Source organism: Leuciscus leuciscus (genome assembly GCF_965113295.1).
Source record: "Leuciscus leuciscus genome assembly, chromosome: 24".
Taxonomy (NCBI): Eukaryota; Metazoa; Chordata; class Actinopteri; order Cypriniformes; family Leuciscidae; genus Leuciscus; species Leuciscus leuciscus.
Genome location: NC_138723.1, coordinates 26,769,695 through 26,795,885, shown reverse-complemented (window position 1 = coordinate 26,795,885; position 26,191 = coordinate 26,769,695). Strand labels below are relative to the sequence as shown.

The 26,191-nt window shown below is 38.0% G+C and overlaps 1 protein-coding gene across 3 annotated transcripts in view; it reads left to right on the top strand.

Annotated features, from left to right (window-relative positions):
- ssbp2b (single stranded DNA binding protein 2b) overlaps nucleotides 1–26,191 on the top strand; it is a 79,859-nt gene that overhangs the window by 5,746 nt on the left and 47,922 nt on the right. Inside the window, exons 2-5 of one of the 3 annotated variants that reach the window (XM_082157024.1) lie at nucleotides 7,937–8,050; nucleotides 19,447–19,519; nucleotides 21,036–21,097; nucleotides 21,182–21,266. In XM_082157024.1, the coding sequence (XP_082013150.1) occupies nucleotides 7,937–8,050; nucleotides 19,447–19,519; nucleotides 21,036–21,097; nucleotides 21,182–21,266 (334 nt within the window). Of the gene's footprint in view, nucleotides 1–7,796; nucleotides 7,881–7,936; nucleotides 8,051–19,446; nucleotides 19,520–21,035; nucleotides 21,098–21,181; nucleotides 21,267–26,191 lie in introns of all 3 variants that reach the window. The other 2 variants (XM_082157027.1, XM_082157025.1) reach the window with 2 other exon arrangements.

The window sequence follows — 26,191 nt, the reverse complement described above, 5'->3', positions numbered from 1 at the left end:
TAAAAAATAAATGCTATTTAGAATATAATTAAAAAAATAAAAAGCTCCTGGTTTGTTGCTTGTTTCTTGCTTGTCTGTTGGGCTGCACAATTTGGCCCAAAAAATGTTGATTATATATCAATATGACTATAAAATAATAATAGTAATTATTATTAATATTAGTATTACTATTACTACTACTACTAAATAAAGATATGTTAAACAAAATAAGAAATATGACTATTTTCACTGTAAAGTATTTAAGAATAATATAATAATACAACCCCAATTCCAGAAAAGTTGGGACATTGTGTAAAACGTGTAAAATCAAGAATCTGATTTGTTATTTCTCTTGAACCTTTATTTAACTGACAAAAAATCAATGTTTTCACTGGCTAAATTAATTGAATTTTGCAAATATAAACACATTTAGATTTTGATGGCTGCAATACACTCCAAAAACGTTTGGACAGAGGCAAAATAAAAGTGAAAAGATTACAGAATATCCAAGTTAAGCTGTTTTGAAGCAGTCCACAATTAGCAGATGAACTGGCAGTGAGGGTATCGTGTTTGGATAGAAAAGGTGCATACACCGAAGTCTTTTGGCAAGCAAAGATGGGTCATGGCTCACCATTTTGTGCCAAATTTCATGAGAGAATTGTCAAAAAATGATCACATTTCTCAATGCAAAGTATTTAGGTTTTTCACCATCCACCTTACATAATATTGTGAAAAGATTCAGGGAATCCAGAGAAATCTCAGTCTGTTGTCAGGTCGGCAGACCTCTGTTGAATGTGCATGACCTTCAAGCCCTCGGATGGCATTGCATGAGAAACCGTCGTGCTACTCTGTAAATAGAGGCACACGGGCTCGGGAGTTCTTTAGAAAACCTTTGTCAATTTACGCAGTTTGCCGTTGCATCAAAACATGCAACTTGAGTCTCTGTTATGCAAAGAGAAAGCTATAGATTAATTCTATGCGCAATGCCACCGAGTTCTCTGGGCCCGAACTCATCTCAGATGATCCAAAACTAGGGTGGCCATACGTCCGGATTTTGGCCGGACAGTCCGGATTTAGAGGCGCCGGACTCTCATTTGTCCTCCTTTTTGGAGTTGCGCTGAATCGGCCTAAATAAACCCGCTCTACAATCTTTACTGGGACGCAGCAGCAAAGCGTCTAATGCCGTAAGATCTCTGGTCAAACAAATGATTGGCTGAAAGTGGTGTCAAATAAATATCTGATATATCATTGGTTAAAAACGTAAACAAGCCTCCACGACGTGGAGTTCACGTGCTGGCTACGTCATATCATAACGTTAACATGCCAGGGGTGGTAGTGGCGCAATGGATAAGACACATGCCTTTGGTGTGAGAGACCCGGGTTCGAATCCACTGTGAGACACCAATGTGTCCCTGAGCAAGACACTTAACCCCTAGTTGCTCCAGAGGCGTGCGACCTCTGACATATATAGCAATTGTAAGTCGCTTTGAATAAAAGCGTCAGCTAAATGAATAAATGTAAATGTAAATGTAAACATGCCGAAACGTCAGACCTCATTTAATCCGGAATGGACAAAAGAGCACGAATTTGGCCATGATGACCCTAGAGGTGCTGGTGTCGTCGCCTGAACTGCTGCAGAGGATAAACTTCTTTGTTAAGAACTGAAATGTGTATTTATTTATTTTTCGCCTTCATTATTTGTTTATTTATGTATTTCTGTTATTTCCAGAAGTCCAGAAATGTTATGGTTTCAGGCACTGTGCACTTTACAAGACAGGTTCATCTTTGAAACAGACATCACAATGTCTTGAATAAATACAAATACTGTGAACAAACACTTTTTTGCCTCTTCTGTTACACATAGGTCTACATCAAGATATATCGTAGGTCAAACTGTCTGGCAATGAATAGAGTAGGCTATTTCAGAATCACTGTATCATGATACCATCATACATACCATTGATATGATGGACAAAATTGTATTGTAGTTGCGAGTGCACAAGAGTCCTATGCTATTATTCTTGCCTCACTAAATGCCGCAAAGTGTCCTCCTTTTTGGTGTTATGGAAATGGCCACCCTATCCAAAACACAGTGGACATTTGTACAGTGGTCAGATGAATCCATGTTTCAGCATGTTTGGGAAAAAAAGACATTGAGTTTTCAGTCAAAAGGGACCATCAGCGAGATCTGTCATGGTATGAACATATGAAAACAGTATGGGTGACTTGTATATGTGTGAAGGTACCATTGAGGTGGAGGCGTATATTGCGATTACACAGAGACATACTGCCATCAAGATGACATCTTTCCTGGGAACCAAGACAATGCCAGGCCTCATTCTGCATGTGCTACAACTGAGTGGTTTCGTAGAAACTCGACACCATAGAAGGGATGTGCTTGACTGGTCTTCCTGCTGTAGAGATCTGTCTCCTATTGAAAATGTATGATCCATCATGAAAAGGAGAATCGGGACAGTGACGACCACAGAGACTGTTGAACAGTTGTCTTGTATCAGGCGAGATCGGGCAAAAATTCCACTCGAACCTGAAACAATTAGTATCCTCAATTCCCAAATGATTAAAAAGCGTAATTAAAAGGAAAGATGATGTGACACAGTGGTAAACATGCCTCTTTCCCAACTTTTTTGGAGTGTGTTGCAGCCATCTCGATAAATTTCAGTGCATCCATATTTATTTTGATAATGTCGAGGCCTCAGAAACGTCTTTGCAGTCTTTAAAGCTCTGAGATCTGGAAACTACAGGTGTGTTTCAGAATGCAGTTTGTGGTTTCACAGTTTGTCTGCTGTGCGTATCTAGCTGGGTATGTTCGTTTTTGTGTATCTGTCTTTGGTTTTGCGTCTCTCTCTCTCTCTCTCTCTGCTGATCCTCAGGAGAGCAGACCTCTCTAATATCTTCACACATTAATATGCAAACGGTGTGGTCCACGCAGCGGCACAAGGTTAAGCATGCGTGACGAGAGGAGAGAGAAAGCGCCCTAGATACTGTTGGGGAACTTTGTTTCTCCCCTCCCTGTCACTGCGTGTTGGGAGTGTTCATTATGGGAGACTGTTGCATGGTGAAGGTACTCGCCTGTGACATGTTATCTTTTCATCATGGAGACTATTGAACTGACCTGCTGTCACATGAGAGTGTGAAGGGTTGTTGTCGTTTTTTGCATCGGTTAAGCCTGAGTGTCCTTCGCACGGGGGATGTGCGCGACTGCATATCAACCACTTTCCTGAATAAATAATCAGCCTTAAGAAAGCCCTATAATTTAGACTAGTTTTGGGTTCACCATTCGTAAAACGTAAAATTTTATATGTAGTTTTGGATTTATTCCCGTCTTGGAGTTTTCTGTAAAATTATAATACTTAATTATAAAACTTAATTTTAACAGGAAAACATTTAAATGTATGTATTTATATGGTAAAATAATTAATAATATGATTTAAATATAATTAATAAATATTTAAATGATCAAATATGTTATAATATTTAAATAAACATTAAATAATGCATCTAACATTATATACTGTGGTGACCAAAAGTGGTGTCCGGCCTTGGAAACTTGACACCTTCACCCTTTATCCAAATATAATTAAAAAAGTTATTATTATTCTTTTATTATATATATACACTCACCTAAAGGATTATTAGGAACACCATACTATTACTGTGTTTGACCCCCTTTCGCCTTCAGAACTGCCTTAATTCTACGTGGCATTGATTCAACAAGGTGCTGAAAGCATTCTTTAGAAATGTTGGCCCATATTGATAGGATAGCATCTTGCAGTTGATGGAGATTTGTGGGATGCACATCCAGCGCACGAAGCTCCCGTTCCACCACATCCCAAAGATGCTCTATTGGGTTGAGATCTGGTGACTGTGGGGGCCATTTTAGTACAGTGAACTCATTGTCATGTTCAAGAAACCAATTTGAAATGATTCGAGCTTTGTGACATGGTGCATTATCCTGCTGGAAGTAGCCATCAGAGGATGGGTACATGGTGGTCATAAAGGGATGGACATGGTCAGAAACAATGCTCAGGTAGGCCGTGGCATTTAAACGATGCCCAATTGGCACTAAGGGGCCTAAAGTGTGCCAAGAAAACATCCCCCACACCATTACACCACCACCACCAGCCTGCACAGTGGTAACAAGGCATGATGGATCCATGTTCTCATTCTGTTTACGCCAAATTCTGACTCTACCATCTGAATGTCTCAACAGAAATCGAGACTCATCAGACCAGGCAATATTTTTCCAGTCTTCAACTGTCCAATTTTGGTGAGCTCGTGCAAATTGTAGCCTCTTTTTCCTATTTGTAGTGGAGATGAGTGGTACCCGGTGGGGTCTTCTGCTGTTGTAGCCCATCCGCCTCAAGGTTGTGCGTGTTGTGGCTTCACAAATGCTTTGCTGCATACCTCGGTTGTAACGAGTGGTTATTTCAGTCAAAGTTGCTCTTCTATCAGCTTGAATCAGTCGGCCCATTCTCCTCTGACCTCTAGCAACAACAAGGCATTTTCGCCCACAGGACTGCCGCATACTGGATGTTTTTCCCTTTTCACACCATTCTTTGTAAACCCTAGAAATGGTTGTGCGTGAAAATCCCAGTAACTGAGCAGATTGTGAAATACTCAGACCGGCCTGTCTGGCACCAACAACCATGCCACGCTCAAAATTGCTTAAATCACCTTTCTTTCCCATTCTGACATTCAGTTTGGAGTTCAGGAGATTGTCTTGACCAGGACCACACCCCTAAATGCATTGAAGCAACTGCCATGTGATTGGTTGATTAGATAATTGCATTAATGAGAAATTGAACAGGTGTTCCTAATAATCCTTTAGGTGAGTGTATATAAAAAAAATTGTGAGCATATTGCGTAGTTGTGCTTGGAGTCAATTGTTTTATACGTGATAACACAATGAAACATGGCAAAATTGTGCGGACATCATTTTTGGCCAGGCTGTCATATAAGAAATTATGAACACATTCAAAAACAAAAGAGAACCAATGAAATATGAATAACTGATTGCAGACAATGTATGCTTTTTTCTGTGTATATAATATTCTTCTCATATTTTGATAGTTTAATCGAACTTTTAGGGTCATTAAAAACAAATATATCCTCCAGACATCACTTTTGGCCACTATTGTATTTCAAATTAAAAAATGTAAATGTTAAAGCTACACTGTGTAATTTTTTAAGTTGATTCTTAGCAAAAAACACTTTGTTCTTTCAAAATGATATGTGCTCATTAATGTGTAATTACTTCTACCAACTAATCAAGTATTCTCGTAAGCGTAGAAGCGAGTCGCTCGAATGGCGGCAGCCATGTTGCGCCTCCATCTTGAAAATACATTAGCCAAAGAGGGACATACCTGGAAATTCAAGCTTCGCCTTTCGCGTTTTGACACTCAGTGGCACCGTGACGAATGCGAGGGGGAGATTACTCACGACTGCCGGCAGATCTGAAATAATACGGCCACCGTAGGAGTTAAAACGCCCTCGGAATGGGAGGGGCTAGAAAGTAATATTCAGTTGGTAGTCATAAACAATTTCACCGCTAGATGGGAGAAAATCCTACACAGTGTAGCTTTAAAGTTATTTTTAGACATTATGTAAGTAGAAGTAGGCAAGTAGAAGAACTATGCAGTATATTTAAACGTGACCAATGTAGTCCGATTCATAAACAAATTACTCTTAAGAGCCAGTTCTTTTGAAAAAATCACAAAACAACTTCATAACCAGTGTAGTTTGATTCATAAACAATGAGCTCTTCTGAGCCTGTAGTTTTGTAAGTGAATCAGAAATATACCATGCATCCAGTGTGTAGTGTGATGTACCGGTTCCTAGTGCTTTTAGTGAAGCTAAACCATTTGTTACAACCTGTGTCGTCCAGTTCATGAACAAATGGCTCTTGTGAGCTGATCCTTTTAAGAATCTTTAAAAAAAGCCTCTCAAACTTGTCTATTTAATTGCAATTAAATTGAATCTGAATCAATTCAGAAATTGTGATACCCATTTTTGAGACCTATCCCTATTTGTCAATGTTTTACATTGCTTCTTGAAATTGTTAGTTATGTTTTATGAAGTGACCAATCTGAAGTGTCCCATGAGCCCTCATTCATTCTGTAAAAATCCAAAGCACGAGTGTAAAAGCTGTCTGTGAGTGACCTCTCCTCGCACCGTACGTTATGAAAGGTCACTTCTCTGCAGTAATACAAGACTTTTGCTTATCATCAAATGACATGACATGGGTCATGGCATTGTCAGTCTTACTTCCTGGATAAAGCTCAAAGCATCTCAAGTTGGGGCTGCCTTTCTTTCCACTATAAAACAGGATGTTTAAAACTTCTGCTCTTCCTGTCTTTAAAAAAAAAAAGAAATCATTAGGACGTTTCCTTTTATCTCATCAAGAAAAGTTATTGTTTTGACCTTCTCAAACGCACACATGATTGAGGAAACTGCCTCTTGGTTTGTGAATCAATCTTGATGGTTTTCACGAGCCCTTTCATCGTAAGAAAACATCAGTGTTTTTTAAGTCATTTTGTCGGAGGGTGCGCTATGTCCATCTGATCAACTTCCTGTTATGTTTATGAATTGTAACTTTCAGATTAGGCCAGATGGCACGGCCTGAGTGCATTATGCTTAATAAAAGGTTAAACATCAGGAATGTCTGCACATGAGACACTTGAGGGCTTGTAGGGGTCATGGGAGGTCACGCAATGCGTTGTCTATCGGCACAGTTATGTTTTGCCATCATTTTTCCAGCAATTCTTTTTATTTTTATGGATTTATGGTTGTCTTGTTGGAGTACCTGTAAAATGTCTTGCTATTATTGCAGATTTAGTTTGAAAAGAAAAACTTTGATATTTATATATGTATATTTGTGTGTGTGTATATATATATATATATATATATTTTATGTTCACTACTCGAGTTTTGTTTCTTTGTTTTTGAAAGAAGCTCACCAAGTCTTAAGCTCACCAAGGCTTATTTATTTGATCAAAAATACAGTAAAATAGTAATAAAATAGTAAGACTGTTTTCTATTTGAAAATCTTTTAAAATGTCATTTTTTTCCTATAAAGCTGATATTTTCAGCATCATTACTGTCACATGATCCTTCAGAAATGATTCTAATATGCTGATTTGCTGCTCTAGAAACATTTATTATTATCAATGTTGAAAACATTTGCGTTGCTTAATGTTTTGGAAATTGTGATACATTTTCAAGGATTCTTTGAATAGAAAGTTCAAAGGAACATCATTTAATATGTCCCCCCCCCCCCCCCCCCCAAAAAAAAAACCTTAGTTTTGAACAGTACTGTATGAATTTATAAATGTACATTTATGTGGTAGAATAATAACTAATATTACAATTTAAAACAAATATTAATGCATGTAACAATTATACATATTCTAATTAGAATAAAAAAAATTGTGTTGGAAATGTTGGTAGAGCAAGTAGAATTCTGAAAAAGAAAAAAAATCCTTATCATTGTGCTAAACTTTTATTAGGCGAAATTTTTTAAGGCAGATTTCATTGTCAAATCGATTTGTTGCGTCAGCCTTAATGTGAATGATATTTCCCTCTTCTGTTTATCAGTGCTTCACTTTATGAATGGATTTGCTAATGTTTAAATCAGCGCGCACAGCAGTGCATATGTTAGGAACTTTACGTGCAAATGGTTTGACTAGCCGTACTAGCATCTCTCCAGGTTGTTGGATGTCAAGTCATAATGAAGTACCACTTGAATATAAAGAATGCCACTTCGAAGCAGCAGATACATATGCTCCTGCTTTCAAAAGCATCCTGTTGGATGTGGTTGCGGCAGACACTTTTCCTGGATCCAGCCTCAGGGGACGTGCTGATGAAACTGTTTGTTTTTCCCTGTATGTCAACGGCATCCTCAGAACGTTCTGTCTCTTCTCTGCTCCTCTCTGCCCAGTCACCCAGGCGAGAGGCCCTCGAAGATCCACGTCAGCGGGCTTCAGGCAGAGATGGCTCCTTGCCCCGCTCCCTTGGGGAGACAGCAGAGTCTGGCTGCAGAAGATAATGGCAGGCAAGGAACATTTTCAGGGAAGGCAGTTGCAAATTGGCATAAGCTTTGCCTCCTCTGCGCAGGTGTGACTCAGCCGAATTCTTCCAGACGTCTCTCGCTCCCTAAACGCTGTGTTGCCTTAAGCCCTGATCTCCCAACAGTCTCACAACTTATTTTGGTGCTGGTGTGATTAACTTGTTTCAAATTTAACCGCACGGGGACACTTTTGCCAAGCAACGGCGGTTTATTTCCTCATATCCGTCTCTTGGGCACGGTCTATTATCTGTGTTCATGACGAAGCTTGACAGGCAATACCTGTAATCTGGGCTCCCAGACAGATCTGGTTTGATCGGCTGGATCTGAACACACTTCCCTGTTGTCTTCGAATGGACGGCAAACTTGTATACAATGTAAACTGCAAACTAGTGGTGGTCCATACGCGAATTAATCTTTTAAAGGAATGATTCAATTGACTCGTATTTTTCATTTACTGTCTCGCGCTTTTGCAGTGTGTGAACGCTTCGAATAGCATTCCAGGGCTCCAGACTGCAACCAAATGGTCGCATTTTGTGACTTTTTTTCCTGCCGGTGTGATTTTGTTAGAGGTCGCACTGGTGCCAACACCACGTTGCCCAACTGAAAATACCTGCCTTTTATGTTACGTTTGAGAAACAGCAAACGAAACAAAAGTGAAGCAAAACCACACGACTGGTTTGAGCCGCAAGCTCAGTACAGGTTTACTCACGGCCCGATCTTGATCACGTGGCACCGTTACTACACAGCACTGGGAGATCCAGTGAGAAAGAGTTTGAATTCACTACATTAATAATAATTTCGCTGCATCATATCAAACAGCGCTGATGTGGAAACCAAGAGAAACATTGGGCCATGAACAAACAAGTTATAGAAGGCTTTTCAGTTTACAAATCACCAACATTCACCATGGATTTAATGTAGCAACGCTAACTGTATCCATGGTATTGTGAAAGAAATAGTCGAGTTTTCAAGGCAATTTCAAGTGCTTCACACTTTTTCCAACACTTCAAAGCTCTAAATATTATCCAATTTTAAAGGTGCAATAGGTGAACTGGGAAATGCTAACTTTAGCCTGCTAGCATTGAAAGCATGTGATCCCACCCTCCCTGCAAAACACATGAACGCGCACAGACCAGGAGCGAGACGATCATAGACAACGTCATTAGATTACATCATGTGTCGTTCACCGGTGAGAACACTTTACAGTACAGTGAGGGGAGAAGGCTGAGGCTGAGACTAAGTCAGCGGTACATAGAACTCTACCATCAAACCTGAAATGTAGATACTTGCCACTTGTTGTCGGATCAGAAGGAAGGGTTGTTGCTGTTTGCCTGCCATTCTCGGCCTGTCTGCACAGCGTACGTGAAACGCGCTGATGACGAGTGATGTCTGCGTGAACAGGTTTCCGCAGTGGTATGCAAACACACGTTGACTGACAGGGAACACATGGAGTCATTTCATTCAGACCGAACAAAATGATTGAACGAACATTTTATGGTCCTACGCCTAAAAAAACCCCAAGACTATAACCAGTAGATGGCGGCAGAGGAACTCTTACTGACTGAGTCATTTACACTCCCTAATATATGGAAAAAAGTATGAAGTCACAAAGTTTCATTAAAAACAGAATCTTTTCTTCAAATTGTGACTGAATTACACAGAAAACGAGTAAAGAGCGCTCCTTTTATGATCACTGAAGCTGTCGTCAGTTCAGTATTGCAGATGAACAATGGCACATTTAATAAGAGTTGAACATTTAAACAGGCTTTTGCACATTACTGTTGTTAATAAAAGTTAATTTTATCTGCATCTCAATTCAAGCTCTGTGCTTTATTGTCAAATTTCCAATAGACAAACATTTACTATTATTAAAGGAACCGTTTTTAAGATTGTGGCCAAAACTGGTACTGCAATCACTTTCAAATTACTATAGAGCGGTGTATCCCCTCCCCCTCCCCCTGACTCGAGGTTGCCAGTTAGGCTGCAGGAACGTAGGCTGTCTTCAAATTCTTCTCCGTTTTCAGCCGTCTCCATCTTTCCAAGGCATCTCCTATACAAATCCTTGTTTTATTTCTGACTTTGTCACGACGTATTTCGGATTCATAACGAGGTCTTTTAGGTTTCGTAACGTTAGACATTTTTTATCCGACACGTTTGTAGCTGCAGCTGTGGTAACTAGAGCAGAGCTGGCTACCCGGATGCCGAAACACTACTGACTTCGTTATTGGTAGATAGGTGGAGGGTTGAGCATCAGGCCAAAACACAACATGACAACATCAACATCAGTTGAGGGCTGCAACTTCACTTTTAAATGACAATATCCTGGCCGGACTACTGTTGTCAGTGATATAAGTATTTGAAATTAACATGATTTCTTAATGTCTAGTGACATATCAGGGCCATTTTATGATTTATTGAAATACATTTCTTACATACGGTTCCTTTAACTGCACTTATTAATGCAAAACAATAGTAATTTTTTTTATTAAATTAACTTTATGATTAAAAATCCCCCCAGCACTACCAAATCAGGTGCTGGCGCCACCATCTGTAGAACTTAGTTGCACCAGATGTTTGAGTCTGGAGCCCTGCATTCGATTGTGTGCTTTGAACAAGCATTTCATTAGTTAAACCTACTGAATGAAAATGGCTCGGAGCAGCACTGAATGAGGCAACTTGTTCATGAATGAACAAAATGAATGAAGCATTTCATTCTATTCTGTCATGCCAAAAAATGGATGAAAAATCTCTGCTTTGTAGTAATTTGTTGGAACTTGGAAGCTGTATAAAGATGTTTAAGTCAGCAAGAAATAGATATATATCCTAGATATTCTATTTTCTAAATGCATGTTGTTGATCTTAATGTGAACAATTCATTTATGATAACTCACTTGATAACAAGAAAGGGCCTCTGAACAGAGGTATATATAAATATATATTCTTATAGTTTTTGTTAATATTTTGAAATATATTTTCGGTTTTCTATTTTGATTTTAATTGTAGTTAAAGTTTTAGTAATTGTGTTGCGTGTTTTATATGTTTTTTAGGGAATTATTAGCTTTTTGGTGAAAAAAAGATTTATTTCTAAGAACACATTTTTGATCCACATGAGTGGCTCTTGTCCATGCAAAAGTGGTTGTCGTCATGCCAGAGTGTCCTGGGTGGTTGCCAGGGTGTTGCTATGCAGTTGCTAAGCTGTTACTTTGAATTCACTTAATATGAGCAATAGCTGCATCACCATTAATGCACCAATAATCAGTTTTATGCACCATTGTTTGGACAAACAGGTAGTCTCACGCTGAGCACTGAGGTGTTGGGCTGCTCAAACAGGGCAATGTAATAGTGATTCAGTGTGTTTACACTCTTTGTACTCTTTGGGGTCCACTCGAATTGTTTATTTTGTCTTTGTACATTAAGACACTGATAGTGTTTTAACACCAAAAAAAAATTGCCCACAGCACCTGCAAAGAAAGATTTCTCATGAGAAATGTACATGATGTGTTTGTGGAAGATTGTCGCACACCTGCCTTCATCCTCGAATGACCTGATGTAGAAACCCGACCATCTTTGTTTGGGTGCCGATCATCTCAGAGCAGATAGGTCATCGATGTTTTCCACATTTCTCTCATTACTCCATTCACCCAAACACTCCTTTCATCTCTTGTCCGAATCTGGACCTCCCCACTGTTATGAAACATTAATGCTCCCACCCCCCACACCCCCTCCCACCCCCCACACCCCCTCCCATCAGTGTTTTATCTCAAGGGGGAAGAGACAGAAAAACACAGACAGAAAAACAGCCATTTGCACAGATACAGTGGAACTATCCACTGAAGGAATGACCATTAGAAATCACGTTTCTCTCGGTTTGTTTTGTTTGTCTTGAGTTGCATCAGGATGTGTCTAAGCATCGATTGCTCATCAATATGTCATGTTGGCTTGTGTGCCAACTTCCCAACTATGTATTTATCTAGCTTGCTTAGGCCAGGCACACACTACAAGATGTTTTTCACCCTGTGCACATTGATTTTGATGCACACTTTTTATTTATTTATATATCAGTAACAGTAAGTAAGTGATCAGAATAAAATAAAAAAATCTAATCTTTCAAGTTTTTATAGTTATTGCACAACTGTAAATTTATCTTAAATTTAACTGTAAAGTTCTTAATCTTGGAAAGTTAAACCATCGAGCTTTCATTTTGGCTGTTTCATGTTTCAGAGTGAAACGCAGCACTGTATTAATTTACACATGTGCAGCTTAAGAAAAACTTGCCGGTCATAAATATTTTTTCCGCCCATGAAAATGTTTTTGCAAAAACAGGAAGTAATGACACCAAAATTGTAGATACCAGTGAAATTCACAATTCTCTACTCCAATTTCGATACCACAGCTAAAATTACTAGCCTAACTTATGTAAATAAAAAAAAATTAAGTAAACAATCAGTAATAAAATAATCAAATCAAAAACAAATAATCAAATTAGGTTACACTTTATTTTAAGGTGTCTTTATATATTTAAGTACTGAGTAATTATAATTAACTACATGTACTTACTATAGGGTTAGGTTTTGGTTGAGGGTTAATTGCGTGTAATTATGCATAATTTACTGTTTTTACTACGGTAAGTACATGTAACATATGTAACAAGGACACTGTCAAATAAAGTATTACCTCTAATTACAAGCAAAAGCACAAATAAATACAATATAACAAAGATACAAATTAAATAAACAGTGCTTTTCAGGTTTTTCAGGATGGTCTAACACAGAAATTTAGTAAGCAAATGTAAAATAACACTGTATAAATTAAACATCCTTATGAAAGTTACAAAAATTATCCAGTCTAAAGCAGTGAGTGTTTTTTAACATTAAAAACACAGACCGCAGCTGGAAAATTAGGCTACTGTCACTTTAAGAGTGAATCAGATTTAATATACTGATACTGTACACATGCATTTACTTCTCAACTGTTTACATTTACTTAAGACATAACCAACTGTTTCATAGTATACTCGCTATTTTTTTACATCATTTTGTGTGAATTTGTCCGCTCAAGTGAAAGAGTGTTTGCATTTACTTTCTGGGCGCACACACACAACTTACTATGCGAGTAACGGAATGAGTTCCCTTTTGCGTCGTCTTACGGTTGAATACTTAAATTGTCAAGGCTTAAACTTTTGTGACGTTGAAGCGTCATTCACTTTGTGCTCTCACAACATTGCATCGTAAGAATTCCTAAAAATGTTCATATACTCACCAACGCCGATTTTTACTCGCATTTGGTGATTGGCGAGTCTTCATTTTAGGCCGTACTCTGAAACCTTTAGCGCATATATTTATTTAATTAAATGACAACCTTTGCCATTTAATAATCGCACTAGGCTATGTTGCAATATCATTTAAATCTTTATATATTGTGCATCCATAAATAAATAAATATTATTACAACTATTATTATTATATAAATAATAATATAATCCTGTTTTAATTTTTTTTTTAAATAAGTTTTCGTTTCTGGAAGTATATTGATATATATACAGTATATATGTGTGTATATATATATATATACAATATATATATATATATATATATACAATATATATGAGAGAGAGAGAGAGAGAGAGAGATTTCTGTTGTCATCTGTTTGTGTGTGTGTGTGTGTGTGTGTGTGTGTGTGTGTGTGTGTGTGTGTGTGTGTGTGTGTGTGTGTGTGTGTGTGTGTGTGTGTGTGTGTGTGTGTGTGTGTGTGTGTGTGTGTGTGTGTGTGTGTGTGTGTGTGTGTGTGTGTGTGTGTGCGTGTGTGTGCAGATACTACAATATAGCCCAAAAGAACATATAGGCCTATGCTATAATTATGTTTCAGCGTAGCATTTGATGATTAAAATTCTCTGAGCTTCTCCGTTAAATGTTTCAGTACTCGTGTTTTCTATTCAGCTCATTGTGCAGACCTGCTAGGGGGTATTTTTTACTGCGCCTCTCCCCCCGTCATACCCATCAGCATGACATTACCAAAGTTTCTAGACCTCTGGAGTATTAATTGCCCCCCATTTTTTCACCCACCCAGATCCTTTCATCTTCGTCGCTATTTGCGTCAGTATCCATAGTTATTATCCTTACCACATAGCCCTTGCTCGTGCTCCTTTGTTCCTCTAATATTCCTTCTCTCTTCCTTTCTCGTCATTCATTTCTCTACCTGCGATCGTTCACATTCCACACGCTCTTATTTTGGTGCTGATAAGTGAACGCACGTCTCTTTGTGTAAGCTCTGTACTGGTCGTTCATTAGAATTCATTTGGAGGCATATTACCGACCGGCCGCTGAGTCTGCGAGGCTCTGGTAATGACAGGAAGGGCAAAATGCTTCTGAAACTCATTTGCATTCGTACTAAAATGATGCGCTGTGGCACTTTGGGCTTCTCCATTCCCTCACTGTCATTATTGCTGCCTTCATACTCGTTGTTTTGCACTGAGATTGTTGGGACATAAGTTTCTTCATAGTTTGGAAAGGATAAATTAGATGTGCAATAAATCAGGTTTTATTGGTCTTGTCTCTTAATCAGTATCTGACACTCAGGGTTAAGGGGGCGTTTGATGAACTGTTTGTAATCGAATGTAAAATCACTACTAGTGAATACTGGCTGAACTCAGCTGATCAAAGTGCTGTTCTCTGGTTTTACATGCTGTATTGATTGTACATTTGACTGTGCAGCATATTCATATGAGATTATATGCATATAGATCAGAAAAATTGCAAACCTAAATGAAAGAATTAAACTTTAACTAGTCCATTATATTATTTAAATTATTAATTGAATTATTTATTTAGCCCAACATTATAAAATTATGCAGCATTGATTTTATTTCTCCATTTTTGTGGCTAACATTAAGTATTATTATTATTATTATTTATTGGGCAATTAAGTAAATTATATTTGCTTTATGTTGAGTCTACATTAATTTTGGGATTTAATGTTACACTGGTTACACTGTGAAAATTGTGAGTTTAATAAGTGACTCTTTATTCACAACCTTTATATTATAATATTTGTATATTATTAATATGTTAGGTCTGAGATATTGTGATATACAGTATGCTTTTGAACAGTGACAACAGCGGGCCCTATTTTAACGATCTAAAAAGCAAGTATCAAGCGCGAAACGCAAGTAACTTTGTGGGCGGGACTTGGGCGCTGTTGTTATTATACCGGCGGGATAAATGCCCGACGCAAATCTAAAATGGGTTGATCTGAAGTAGCTTCATTATTCATAGGTGTGGTTTGGGCGTAACATGAAATAAACCAATCAGAGCATCATCTCACATTCCCTTTAAGAGCAGGCACGCTTGTTCCATGGCGGATTGCTATTATAACGGCGGATTTGCCAGGCGTACGCCAGGAGCGGTTCACAGCCGAGGAGACCGACGTTCTCGTCAGGGCCGTAACGTAAAAGACAGAGAAGTGACATTGTATGGGGATGGGAGAAACCCACCCAAATTATCTTCGGTTAAACAGGCGTATAAAAATGTGGGTAAATGTGCAAGCTAGATTTATGCCTATTTTTTCACATCTTCATGGACACAACAATGAATTCCCTCGTGTGTTAATATTTTTCTAAAAATGAGAACTGCAGCGTCTGTGTGTAGATGAGATAAGCAAAGTGCATGAGCATTGTGCACACGCTACATTGATTATGGCCAAGCATGCGCCCTTAAAATAGCATTTGAATAACATGCGCAACGCGCCACTGACTTTAGACTAGGTTTTTCCTGGTCAGTGGCGGAATTGTTTTCTAAACCTGCAAAATAGCACCAGGGAACGTTTGTGCCGGGACATGCCTCCTCTTTGCGCTGAACCGCCCCCGGGAGCGCAAATGCATTTCCTAGTTTACCGACGTGCGTCTGTGGAGGGAAAAGTCCGCTGTGCGCGGGTGCAAAATAGGAATGATACATGCGTCGGTGTACAAAGTCAATTGCGCTGGGTGCAAGATAGGGCCCAACATGTTAATTTGTAGGTTTAAGACTGGAAGTAAAAACTCCTGTGAAACTATTTAGCTACATTTGCATTATTTTCCTAATATCAATCTGACTAGACTAGACTAGAATACTTATAGAGCATAATCTGAATTAACTTTAACTAGTCCCCCATTACTTGTGCTTGAATAATAACTTAAATCATGTGCTGGTGTGCTAGCACTTTTTTGTAAACTTTCAAACGTGTTGAAACTTTCAATTTTAGTATGGCGGACAATAAATTAGATGAAAAAACCCATAGATTTACACAGAAGGAGGGATCTATGGATTGTGGAGACTTCGAGTGAGCTCATTTGATTTGAACCATTCAATAACCACCCAAGCAACTGCATAGCAACCAAATGGACCTTGGCAACCACCTGGCAATGCCTTAACTGTTAGGCTATATAAACTAAAGACAGATCTCACACTGATGGTTTGGGTGAGTATAAATATTTCGCAAATGGACCTCGCTGAGTTAAGTGATCAAATCTGAAGACGCTTCAGATCGATAAATGAACGTGGGCCTCACTCTCTTCTCCCAGTCACCATGTTCATCATTCAAAGGAAATGGTAGTTTTTGGGCTATGCTGACAGCTAAAGTGATGCCTCTGACGTCTCATTTTGTTTGATAGATTGTTTGGCATCAGGAAAGCTGATCTGCATGTAAAGTTTGTCTTTCTGTGGCCTCTGTTCGAGTGCAATCTCTTGCGTGACCTTTTCCTTATTTTTTATGCGTGCTAGAAGAGTGAAGTGTCACTACGGCTATTAAATAAAAAATAAATGGCATTTGGCATTTGTTGATTTTAGAAACTTTGGCTGTACTGTATGTTCACACTTCAGTCTATTCAAATTCACTTGTTTTGGATGACAGTGTGAACAGCAAAAATCACACTCAATCGGACATTTTCAATTCCAATCATGGCCACTTTAGCATATGGAAATCAATCAGATACTAATTTGCAATTTATACATATAAATCAAATGTTCCAAATTGCATACTTGATTTATTTTTGAATCACAAAATAATATAGCATTTGACTATGTAAGGTATTGGTCTGTATACCTTCAGGTAATTAGTTTTCTCGTAAAAACTAAGAAACTGTTTAGTTATTACAAATTTGCCCCCTCTCATGTATATGTATATATAAAAGAATCTAATCTCATGTAGTTTTTTCATATTTGTATTGTAGTTTTCATCACACTTTGTTCTAATGCACCAACTGGAAATACATTTAGGCAGGAACGAAACGCCCCTTTCCGCTGATTGGTCAACCTTAGATCAAACCATGCCGTCATCAGTTGTTCCTCAGATCTGCACAACATAATAATAGTCATCCGCTGCTACAGTTTTACACATTCTTGAAGTGTTTATTGCAACCCCATTTCATCTCTTTCTCATCAAACAACCATAACTAATGGCTTGACACAAATCACATCGTGGCAGAGCCTACACAAGGCTTTCTTCTATGTAAACATATAGGTTCAATATGGCTAATCATTCACGCGTATGATAGGTGGATAGGAAATAGGAACAGGAAATAGGAAACAGAAACATGAATGTACCTCACACCTGCTCCCACATTACCCATTAGTCTATTTCTTAGGCACACACTGCCTGTTTTATTTAGCTGACAAACTATCAAAATCTGTGTGGCAAAGTTGCGCAACACATCAGTCAGCGCTGAGCGAATGCATCTACATTGTATTGAAGCGCAAACCAGTGTCCATTTAAGGATAAATACGCAGCAGTCATAGCTTTTGTTTTTGACAATACGCCGAGTTCATTTCATTAATATTGAGTATTAATTGATGTATCACAAAACAGTGTGTTTTATTTTCTCTGCCAACTAAACTTCCAAAGTTACAGAACCGATGTGCGACTGACTCGCTGTATAGGCACATAAAGTGTTGTTGTGTTCCTGAATGCACCCGAGTCTTTGAACGAATCGGTTGAGTGAGTGATTCAATACCTGTATTACACCGCAAGGTGCAATTAATGTGGTCTTTTTAACATGTTTAAAAATTAATGCGGATGTTTTTTGTATTATTATTATATTTGCAATTAAATTGTTGTATTGGGATTAATGTATTGCACTTCATAGCCCTAATATCATTATAATATTTAATGTTGTTGTATATTAGGTCTCAGATAGTGTGATACTTGCTTTTGAACAGTAGCTATGTTTCGTTGTGTTAATACACTGTATTTATGCAATGACAAATAAAGCTTGAATTGAATTGAATTGAATCCACCTATTTTTATGTGTATTTTGGGATATTGCGTTAAAAAAAAAAGTCTGGATGGAAATTCAATTCCATTTAAGAAAAATGCACATAAACTACGATGGAAACACATTTACCGAATAAATTCCTCTATGTACACCAAAAAAAACAAACAAATCATAACTGGCATAACTGGCATAACCAGCGGACCAATCTTTTTGCATACAGTAGCATCTAAAATGCTGTTCTGGTTGTTCTGAAATGCTTGAACAAAGGCTGTCGTCAAAGTGGTTAATTACCTTCCAGAACTGTATAACTCGACTGCGTTCCTGAGCAGCAGGTGTCTTTCTCCAAACACAAGATGTCACATTTATTGCGCTTTGTCTGCACGCTCTGAGACACAAGTAATTCATTATATACGAAAATTATTATATCGACTACAGTGGCTTTTCCTACTTTTCTTAGTGATTTTTAATGCCAGTTTATAAGGAAGTGACGATTTTGTTCTCTTCGACTAACTGGATGGAAACGCTGCTTTATTCGCAAATGAATATTTGCAAATTTATGCGATATTCCAATTTGGCGCACAAGTTAAATTCGCAAATTTGGATGGAAACATAGCTAGTGACAACAAAAGTTTCAATGTTAATTTGTGGAAATAAGACTGGTCCACAACGCGCGTACACTTGTTCCCGTAGATGGTTTGCTTGCGCGCTTTAACCTCGCGCACGAGCAGATCCGTTTCATCGCTAGAGAAGCGTTCAGTTTTTCCGCTGGCAAATTCCACCATGTAAATAGCGAATCCACCATGGCGCGAGCACAACTGGCTTTTAAAGGGAATGGGAGATGAGACTCTGATTGGTTTATTGCACGTTACGCCCAAAACACACCCATTACTCATTAAGAGAATAGAGACAACCCTTTTAGACCATGCGGCGGGTGCGCCGACCATTTTCCCGTCGTTAAGCTAGCAAAAGTGTGCTTGCGCCGTGCGCTTAGATCGTTAAAATAGGGCCCTGGAAGTCCAAAGTATGTAGCCTTTGTTCAGATACATTTGTATTATTATCCAAATATCTGAAAAGAAACTAGAATTGAATAGTGCATCTTACATGAATTAATGAGATTTTCTCTCTGTGTGTTTTGCAGGCTAGCACTCTACGTGTATGAGTACTTGTTACATGTAGGAGCCCAGAAGTCGGCACAGACCTTCCTGTCAGAGGTGAGCCAGCGGCGGGTTTATTTAAGCTCCTGCTTATCGATGTGCCATCCAGGCACACGGCCTCGTAAGCATCGGCCCGCCCCCTGGGGCTCCAGCTAATTTAATTACACGCAGATGATATGCTGAGCAAGCAGGACACATTAGATGTTTGGTGTCCACTTAATGGGATTGGAGGAGAGTCAGTGCATCGCTGTAAAAACGACTAAATTGTTTCAGCAGAAACGCTGGAGCAGTGCTGGCATGTTGATCATCGCCTCATTCCACTTTTTATGGCGAAAAGCGCATGTTTGCTTTGTTCTGTATCAGCTGCTCATCTTATTTGTGATGCAATACTTTAAGGGAAATCACAATCATTTATGCCTGAATGATTTCCTTTCAATGTCACTGAGGCATTGTGGGATTGATCTATGTGAAGGAAACCATGACATTTTGAAGCACTGCTTTGATATTTATAGTCTCACCATTATTTGTATATGAGTCATACACGCTTAAGAGTACAAGCCATCTTAGAAATCACAATAATGCACTGTAAAAAAAATTCTAACCTCCCCAGCTCAACATTTTCTATTGACTGGTCACATCTAAATTTTTCAATTGGCCCAAGTGAAATTCTGTAAATTTAATTTACACATTTAATTTAATTGATTGAAAGTGACAGTATAGACATTTATAATGTTACAAAAAATTATATTTCAAATAAATGCGGTTCTTTCAAAGAATCCTGGGGAAAAATCTATCACAGTTTTCTTAAAAATATTACACTGCACAACTGTTTTAAACATTGATAATAATGAATGTTTCTTGAGCAGAATATCAGCATATTAGACTGATTTCTGGAGGGTCATGTGACACTGTAGGCTGGAGTAATGATGCTGAAAATTCAGCTTTGATCACAGAAATAAATAACATGTTAAAATATATTTAAACAAAAATCAGTTATTTCAAGTTGTAATAATATTTCACAATATTACTGTTTTATGTATTTTTGATCAAATGAATGCAGCATTTGTTAACATAAGATACTTCTTTAAAAAAAACAAAAAAAAAACATTTGAACAGTAGTGGACATTGAAAATCTAGAAATTAAAATCCCATTTAAACCTGGAAATAAACAATGTTCTCAAACAAAGAAAAGTTATGATGTAAAATGATTACTATTTCTGTTTCTGTTGCATTATTTTGTTGCATTATTATAAATTTTTATAACTTTTCCATTCAGTTAGATCTGAGATGATATTCTTTTGGACTCTGTTTTTCTGAAATTAAATGAAACACAGATTTGACAAATTGTACATTTTCAAATTACATTTGTGAACAGATGTGCATTATCCATTGACAAAGATGTTGATATATTTTGGGAACTGACACAAGGGGGAATCACAACCTCGGCAAAAGTGGACACCGTATTGATCAGTTAGCCTGGCTGAGCACAAAAAAACCAAACATGCTGATGGACATTTAATGAAAGGAAAGTCTATTGAACAAGGTTTACGGTGTTTTTTTTTTTTTTTTCCAGATAAGATGGGAGAAGAACATAACGTTAGGAGAGCCTCCGGGATTCCTACATTCATGGTGGTGGTAAGATTCACGTTGTTAAATGTTTCTCATGTGCTGATGTGTTGTTCATGGCTACTGCTTAATCCATCCTTGTGTGTTTTGCAGTGTATTCTGGGATTTGTATTGTGCAGCACCTGAAAGGAGAGAAACCTGTGAGCATTCCAGTGAAGCCAAGGCATTCCATGACTACGTAAGTCACTCTCACAGTGGATTGATGGCTGAATGAATGGTGTGGTGTAGTACTTAAAGCTCAGGGCATGGATGGATGGATGGATGGATGGATGGATGGATGGATGGATGGATGGATGGATGGATGGATGGATAGATAGATAGATAGATAGATAGATAGATAGATAGATAGATAGATAGATAGATAGATAGATAGATAGATAGATAGATAGATAGATAGATAGATAGATAGATAGATAGATAGATAGAGATGTTTATCAGCTGCATTGTGATTTACTTCACAATGCAAATGGTATTTCCCATGAGGCCGTAGTGCCTCAGTGCAGTGATGTTTGTGCTTCTGAAAGGCTTTATTCTTTGCAGTGTGGTTCTGAGTAAGAACAAATGCTGCTGAGTCTTACAGGAAGGAAGTGTGATTCAATTTCCTGTGTACCTCGGGCTTCTGGTCACCTTTACTCTCGCAAACAAGAGCACACGGGACCTGAAGTTCTCCTCGTTTCACCTTGGAGGGAGATGTAAACGTTCAATTATAGACACGCTTTCTTTTACCCAAACACACTGTCTGCTGTAGCGCACACCTCAAAAGCGCAGTTTAGAAGACGAGTAAAGAGCGCAGCGATGCCGAAGATCACTGGTTTGGCCCCAAAACTCATTTCTCTTTCCAGCACCAATTAGCTGAATTTCCTCTGAGAGCGTCTGGAGTGTAGGCACAACAGGAGTAATTACAGAGAGAGCTAGATTGTCAAACGAGAACATCTCCGTCCAATACATCGGCCGCTCACTGGGACTAATTGCCAATGTACAGCAAATACACTTTGCAGCTATAATGCACTTTGCAGCTATGACTGTAGTTTTAAAAAATCTAAATTGATGAAGTTTATGAATACGTGTTTCTGGTTCTTATTATGAATGATTAATCAGTGCACATTGCTACAAAAAAAAAAGAAGTATTTTATCAAAATGTGAAGGTATTTTGTATGTTGTTACGAATCCTTTTTCTGACTCTATTATGACGCTTAAAGGGATGGTTCGGAGTAATTTCAACCTAGTGGCCAAACACCCCCTCAGAAGCTTTTTTTTCCCTTGGTCGAACATTATTAAAGTTAGAGCTTATTTAGAGATATCAGCCGATGGCTTAGAGCAGGCGCTAATGGATCCTATGATGTATCTCATAAATTACCCCACTAATAATGCCCAGAATGATACCAAACTTCTACAGTAGAACAAATAGGTTCTGTACTCATAAAACGAGGCATTGGAAAGTTTGTAAGTACATCAGGAGTTTATTTAAATAACACTTGCCTGACGGCTAATGCTACCGCTAACCCGGACGTCGACGTCACTTCCGTGATTTGGGAAAAGCACATAAAAGTCCTGGCAGAAAACGATGCATGTAGTGTAACGACGCCCAGTTCCAGGAATGCACTAATGACAATTATTATTAAGTTGCCAACACTTCTGAAAAAATAAAACAATTTGGGATATATTTCTATGGAGTGTTACATTCACTAGCTTTTCCCTTACACTTGTGAGTTTTGCAAAGGACTTTTACAAGCTTTTCCCAAATCACGGAAGTGACCTCGACATCCGGGTTAGCGTTAGCATTAGCCGTCAGGCAAGTGTTATTTAAATAAACTCCTGATGTACTTACAAACTTTCCAATGCCTCATTTTATGAGTACAGAACCTATTTGTTCTACTGTAGAAGTTTGGGGGTTAGCTCGAGGTCATGGTGCAAAGGACACTAGGTTGATTTTACTCCGAACCATCCCTTTAATGCATATACACACACACACAAATATTTTTGAAAGAAGTCTCTTATGCTCAACAAATTGGCATTTATTTAACCAAAAATAATAGTAAAAACAGTAATATTGTGATTTCTTAAAAAATCTTAGTACTAGTGGTGCACGATATATCGGCCGCCGATATAATATCGGCCGATATGGTCATTTTTTTACACATCGGTATCGTTCCGATGTCAAAATATGGCCGATGTGAACAGGCCGATATTTGACGTGTGAAGTTGAAGATGAAGTTGACGATGCTGACTCGATCTTAGCAGTAGTGAACGCGCCTGAGAGAAATACACATTTCATACAGATGACATAAGCAGAGAACAGTCTGTTTTCTTTCGTTTTGAATTGTTCTGTTTAAAAATAGACATTTCAAGCTTTCTATATATGTCTCCGGTCTGTGAGGCAGGTAGATTTCGGTTCATTTATGAGATGCGCTCCAGGTTCACGCGCCCTCGCCTCCGTGTCCTGATTAAATATTTTCTACTATATTTACTTCTTATTTAATTCAATCCAGGCAATTGGTTGATGAAACATTTATCAAAATTAAGATACAATTAATACAAAACGAAATTAAATTTAAAGACAGGCTTTTTGTGCTTTCTGTTTGAGGTCTCTGTGAAAGTTTTAAAGCAGTCACTGGCGCTTTCAGAGCGCTCACGTCAACTGTCCCGTCCGTAACATTGTTAACGCAGTCCAGTGCGACTTATGTTTTTTTCCTCTTCATGACACATTTTTGACTGATCGTTTTTTGACTCGTAGATATTTGAATATATTGCTTGATATTTGATACCCGTTCGAATTAGATTTTTCTCAAAAGTGACAGCACGTGTGATTTGTGGATTACTGATAAGCGTGAGTGGAGAAACAGGCGTTTATTGATTCATTCTCAGTGTTGAGAAACGTAGCCTTCATGTGTTACGTTATTGTATTAATAATAACTAAAGTAGCCTACCTAATTATGTTACAGATTTATTTTGTATGAAAACTAGCGCGTTCGTTACTTATGGATTAAAAAGTAGGCTACCGTTGTATCAGTGCTGCGCGAGCTCTCTCTCTCACAAACACGGACGCGCGCGCACACACAGAGAGAGAAGATAATTGTAAAATGAAAAATTGACGGGCTAAGTTTAAATTTTGTTCTTGCTTGTTTTTTTTCTGTCAAAATATCAGAAAGTATTTTGTATTATCCATCCGTGTTTTTTAAATTCGTTAAATGACGGACGTTTTACTGTTAACACAGCCCATGTCGGATTCGTCTTATAGCCTACAGTTATTATTTTTAGAATGATTCGTTATGCTATTATTGGACTCCTGTCTATTCATTGTCAACTGTTTTCTATAAATATGTTTGTATTGGCTAACATTTATTCAGTTAATGAGTGTCCTGTTTAAAATGTGCAATGTTCAAACGCAAAGACAGCACGTCACAAATAGAAGCCCTTTTCCCTGTGGTATTTTTTAGTATCATATTTGGATATTGGAATAATAAATAAAGTAGCCTATCTTAATTTTACACAATGTTCCTGGTTTTTTTTACTGTTTTCTAAGGGTTTCTTAATTTTAGACAAGTTGACCAGCACACATTACTGTATATGCAATGCAGTATAATGCATGTGTGTCGTATGTGACATATTTTGCACACAGGTAAAGGTGCCCAATATCAGTCATTTCTAAAGTAAAAAAAAAAAAAAAAAAAAAAAAAAAGTGTTTTGGAAAATAGCTCTTTATTTGATAATCATTAAAATTTGTTTTCTATACAGAGATATCGACATCGGCAAATATCGGTATCGGCCATAACAGCAATATTAATATCGGTTATCGGTATCGGCCTCAATTTTCACATCGGTGCATCACTACTTAGTACATTTAAGTTTTTTTATATATATATATATATTCATTAACTCTATTTGAATACATTTTAAATTGTAGTTTATTCCTGTGATTCAAATCTGAATTTTCTAGTCTTCAGTGTCACATGATCCTTCAGAAATCATTATAATATGCTGATTTTCTAATCAAGAAACATTTCTTATTACTATCAATGTTGAAAAGTTGTATTGCTTAATATGTTTGAGGAAACTGACATTTATTCAGGATTCTTTGACGAATAGTAAGTTCAAAAGAAACAGCATTTATTTGAAATAGAAATCTTTATTACATTATGAATATCTTTATTGTCAGGTTTGATCAGTTTAATGTATCCTTGCTGAAATAATATCTTAAAAGCATTTTTCCCAAACATTTGTTTCTGATTAAATATCCTGTTTCACTCCAAAATTACGCGAATAAAGTGGGTAGTGAATGCCGTTTCACATCATCTTACAGATGTTGCTCGATTCTGTTTGGGCTGCGTGGCACATGTGCTTCGTTTTCCCGGCAATGTAATAAACTTGCACAAGGGAGTTGTTCGCATCCTAATTCGGAGGATATCAGAGGCTCAGGCAGACGTGCAGTGCCATCCTACGTGCCAGCGTCAGTGCGGTGGCTTTTGTGCTAAGAATAAAAGCCATAGCAAGAGGGAATAAAGCCCTCATTCCTTCCCTCTCACCTCTCCTCATCCTCCCTCAGGGAGCGCTCGTTTCTGAGAACACTTCCAAAGAGAGCTTCCTAGAGGTCACTTTCCAAGACAAGGTCAAAATGTCACCTCTCTCCATGAGTGCGATGGGATGGTTCTTCCTCCGGCTGTGGTTTTTCAATGGCTGTGTTCGCAAGGGCATACTAGCATACTGGTTATTAGGAAATGTGTACTGGATACTACTGTTTCTTAATGGATAATATGGGATGATAAACATTTCAGAGTGCTGTCCACTTGCAGTATATCTCAGAAATACATTTACATTTTGTATATATTATTATTTTACATTTTATATATAATATATCATAAAGGGGTTGAAATTAACACCCGTCAACCCGCCAAATGCATGTAAAAATGAACTGTGGCGGGTAACGCCGTCAAATCACTAATTTGGCGTGTTACTTATTATGTTTACTCACTTTGTTGGGGAAGTTCGTGTAAGCCAAATCTGCTCAGATTTAGCGCAGATACTTAACTCGTGAGTCATCATGATATATTAAATACAGCATATTGCGCAGAATCAGCTCATATCTGGCTTACTTGTACATGCACA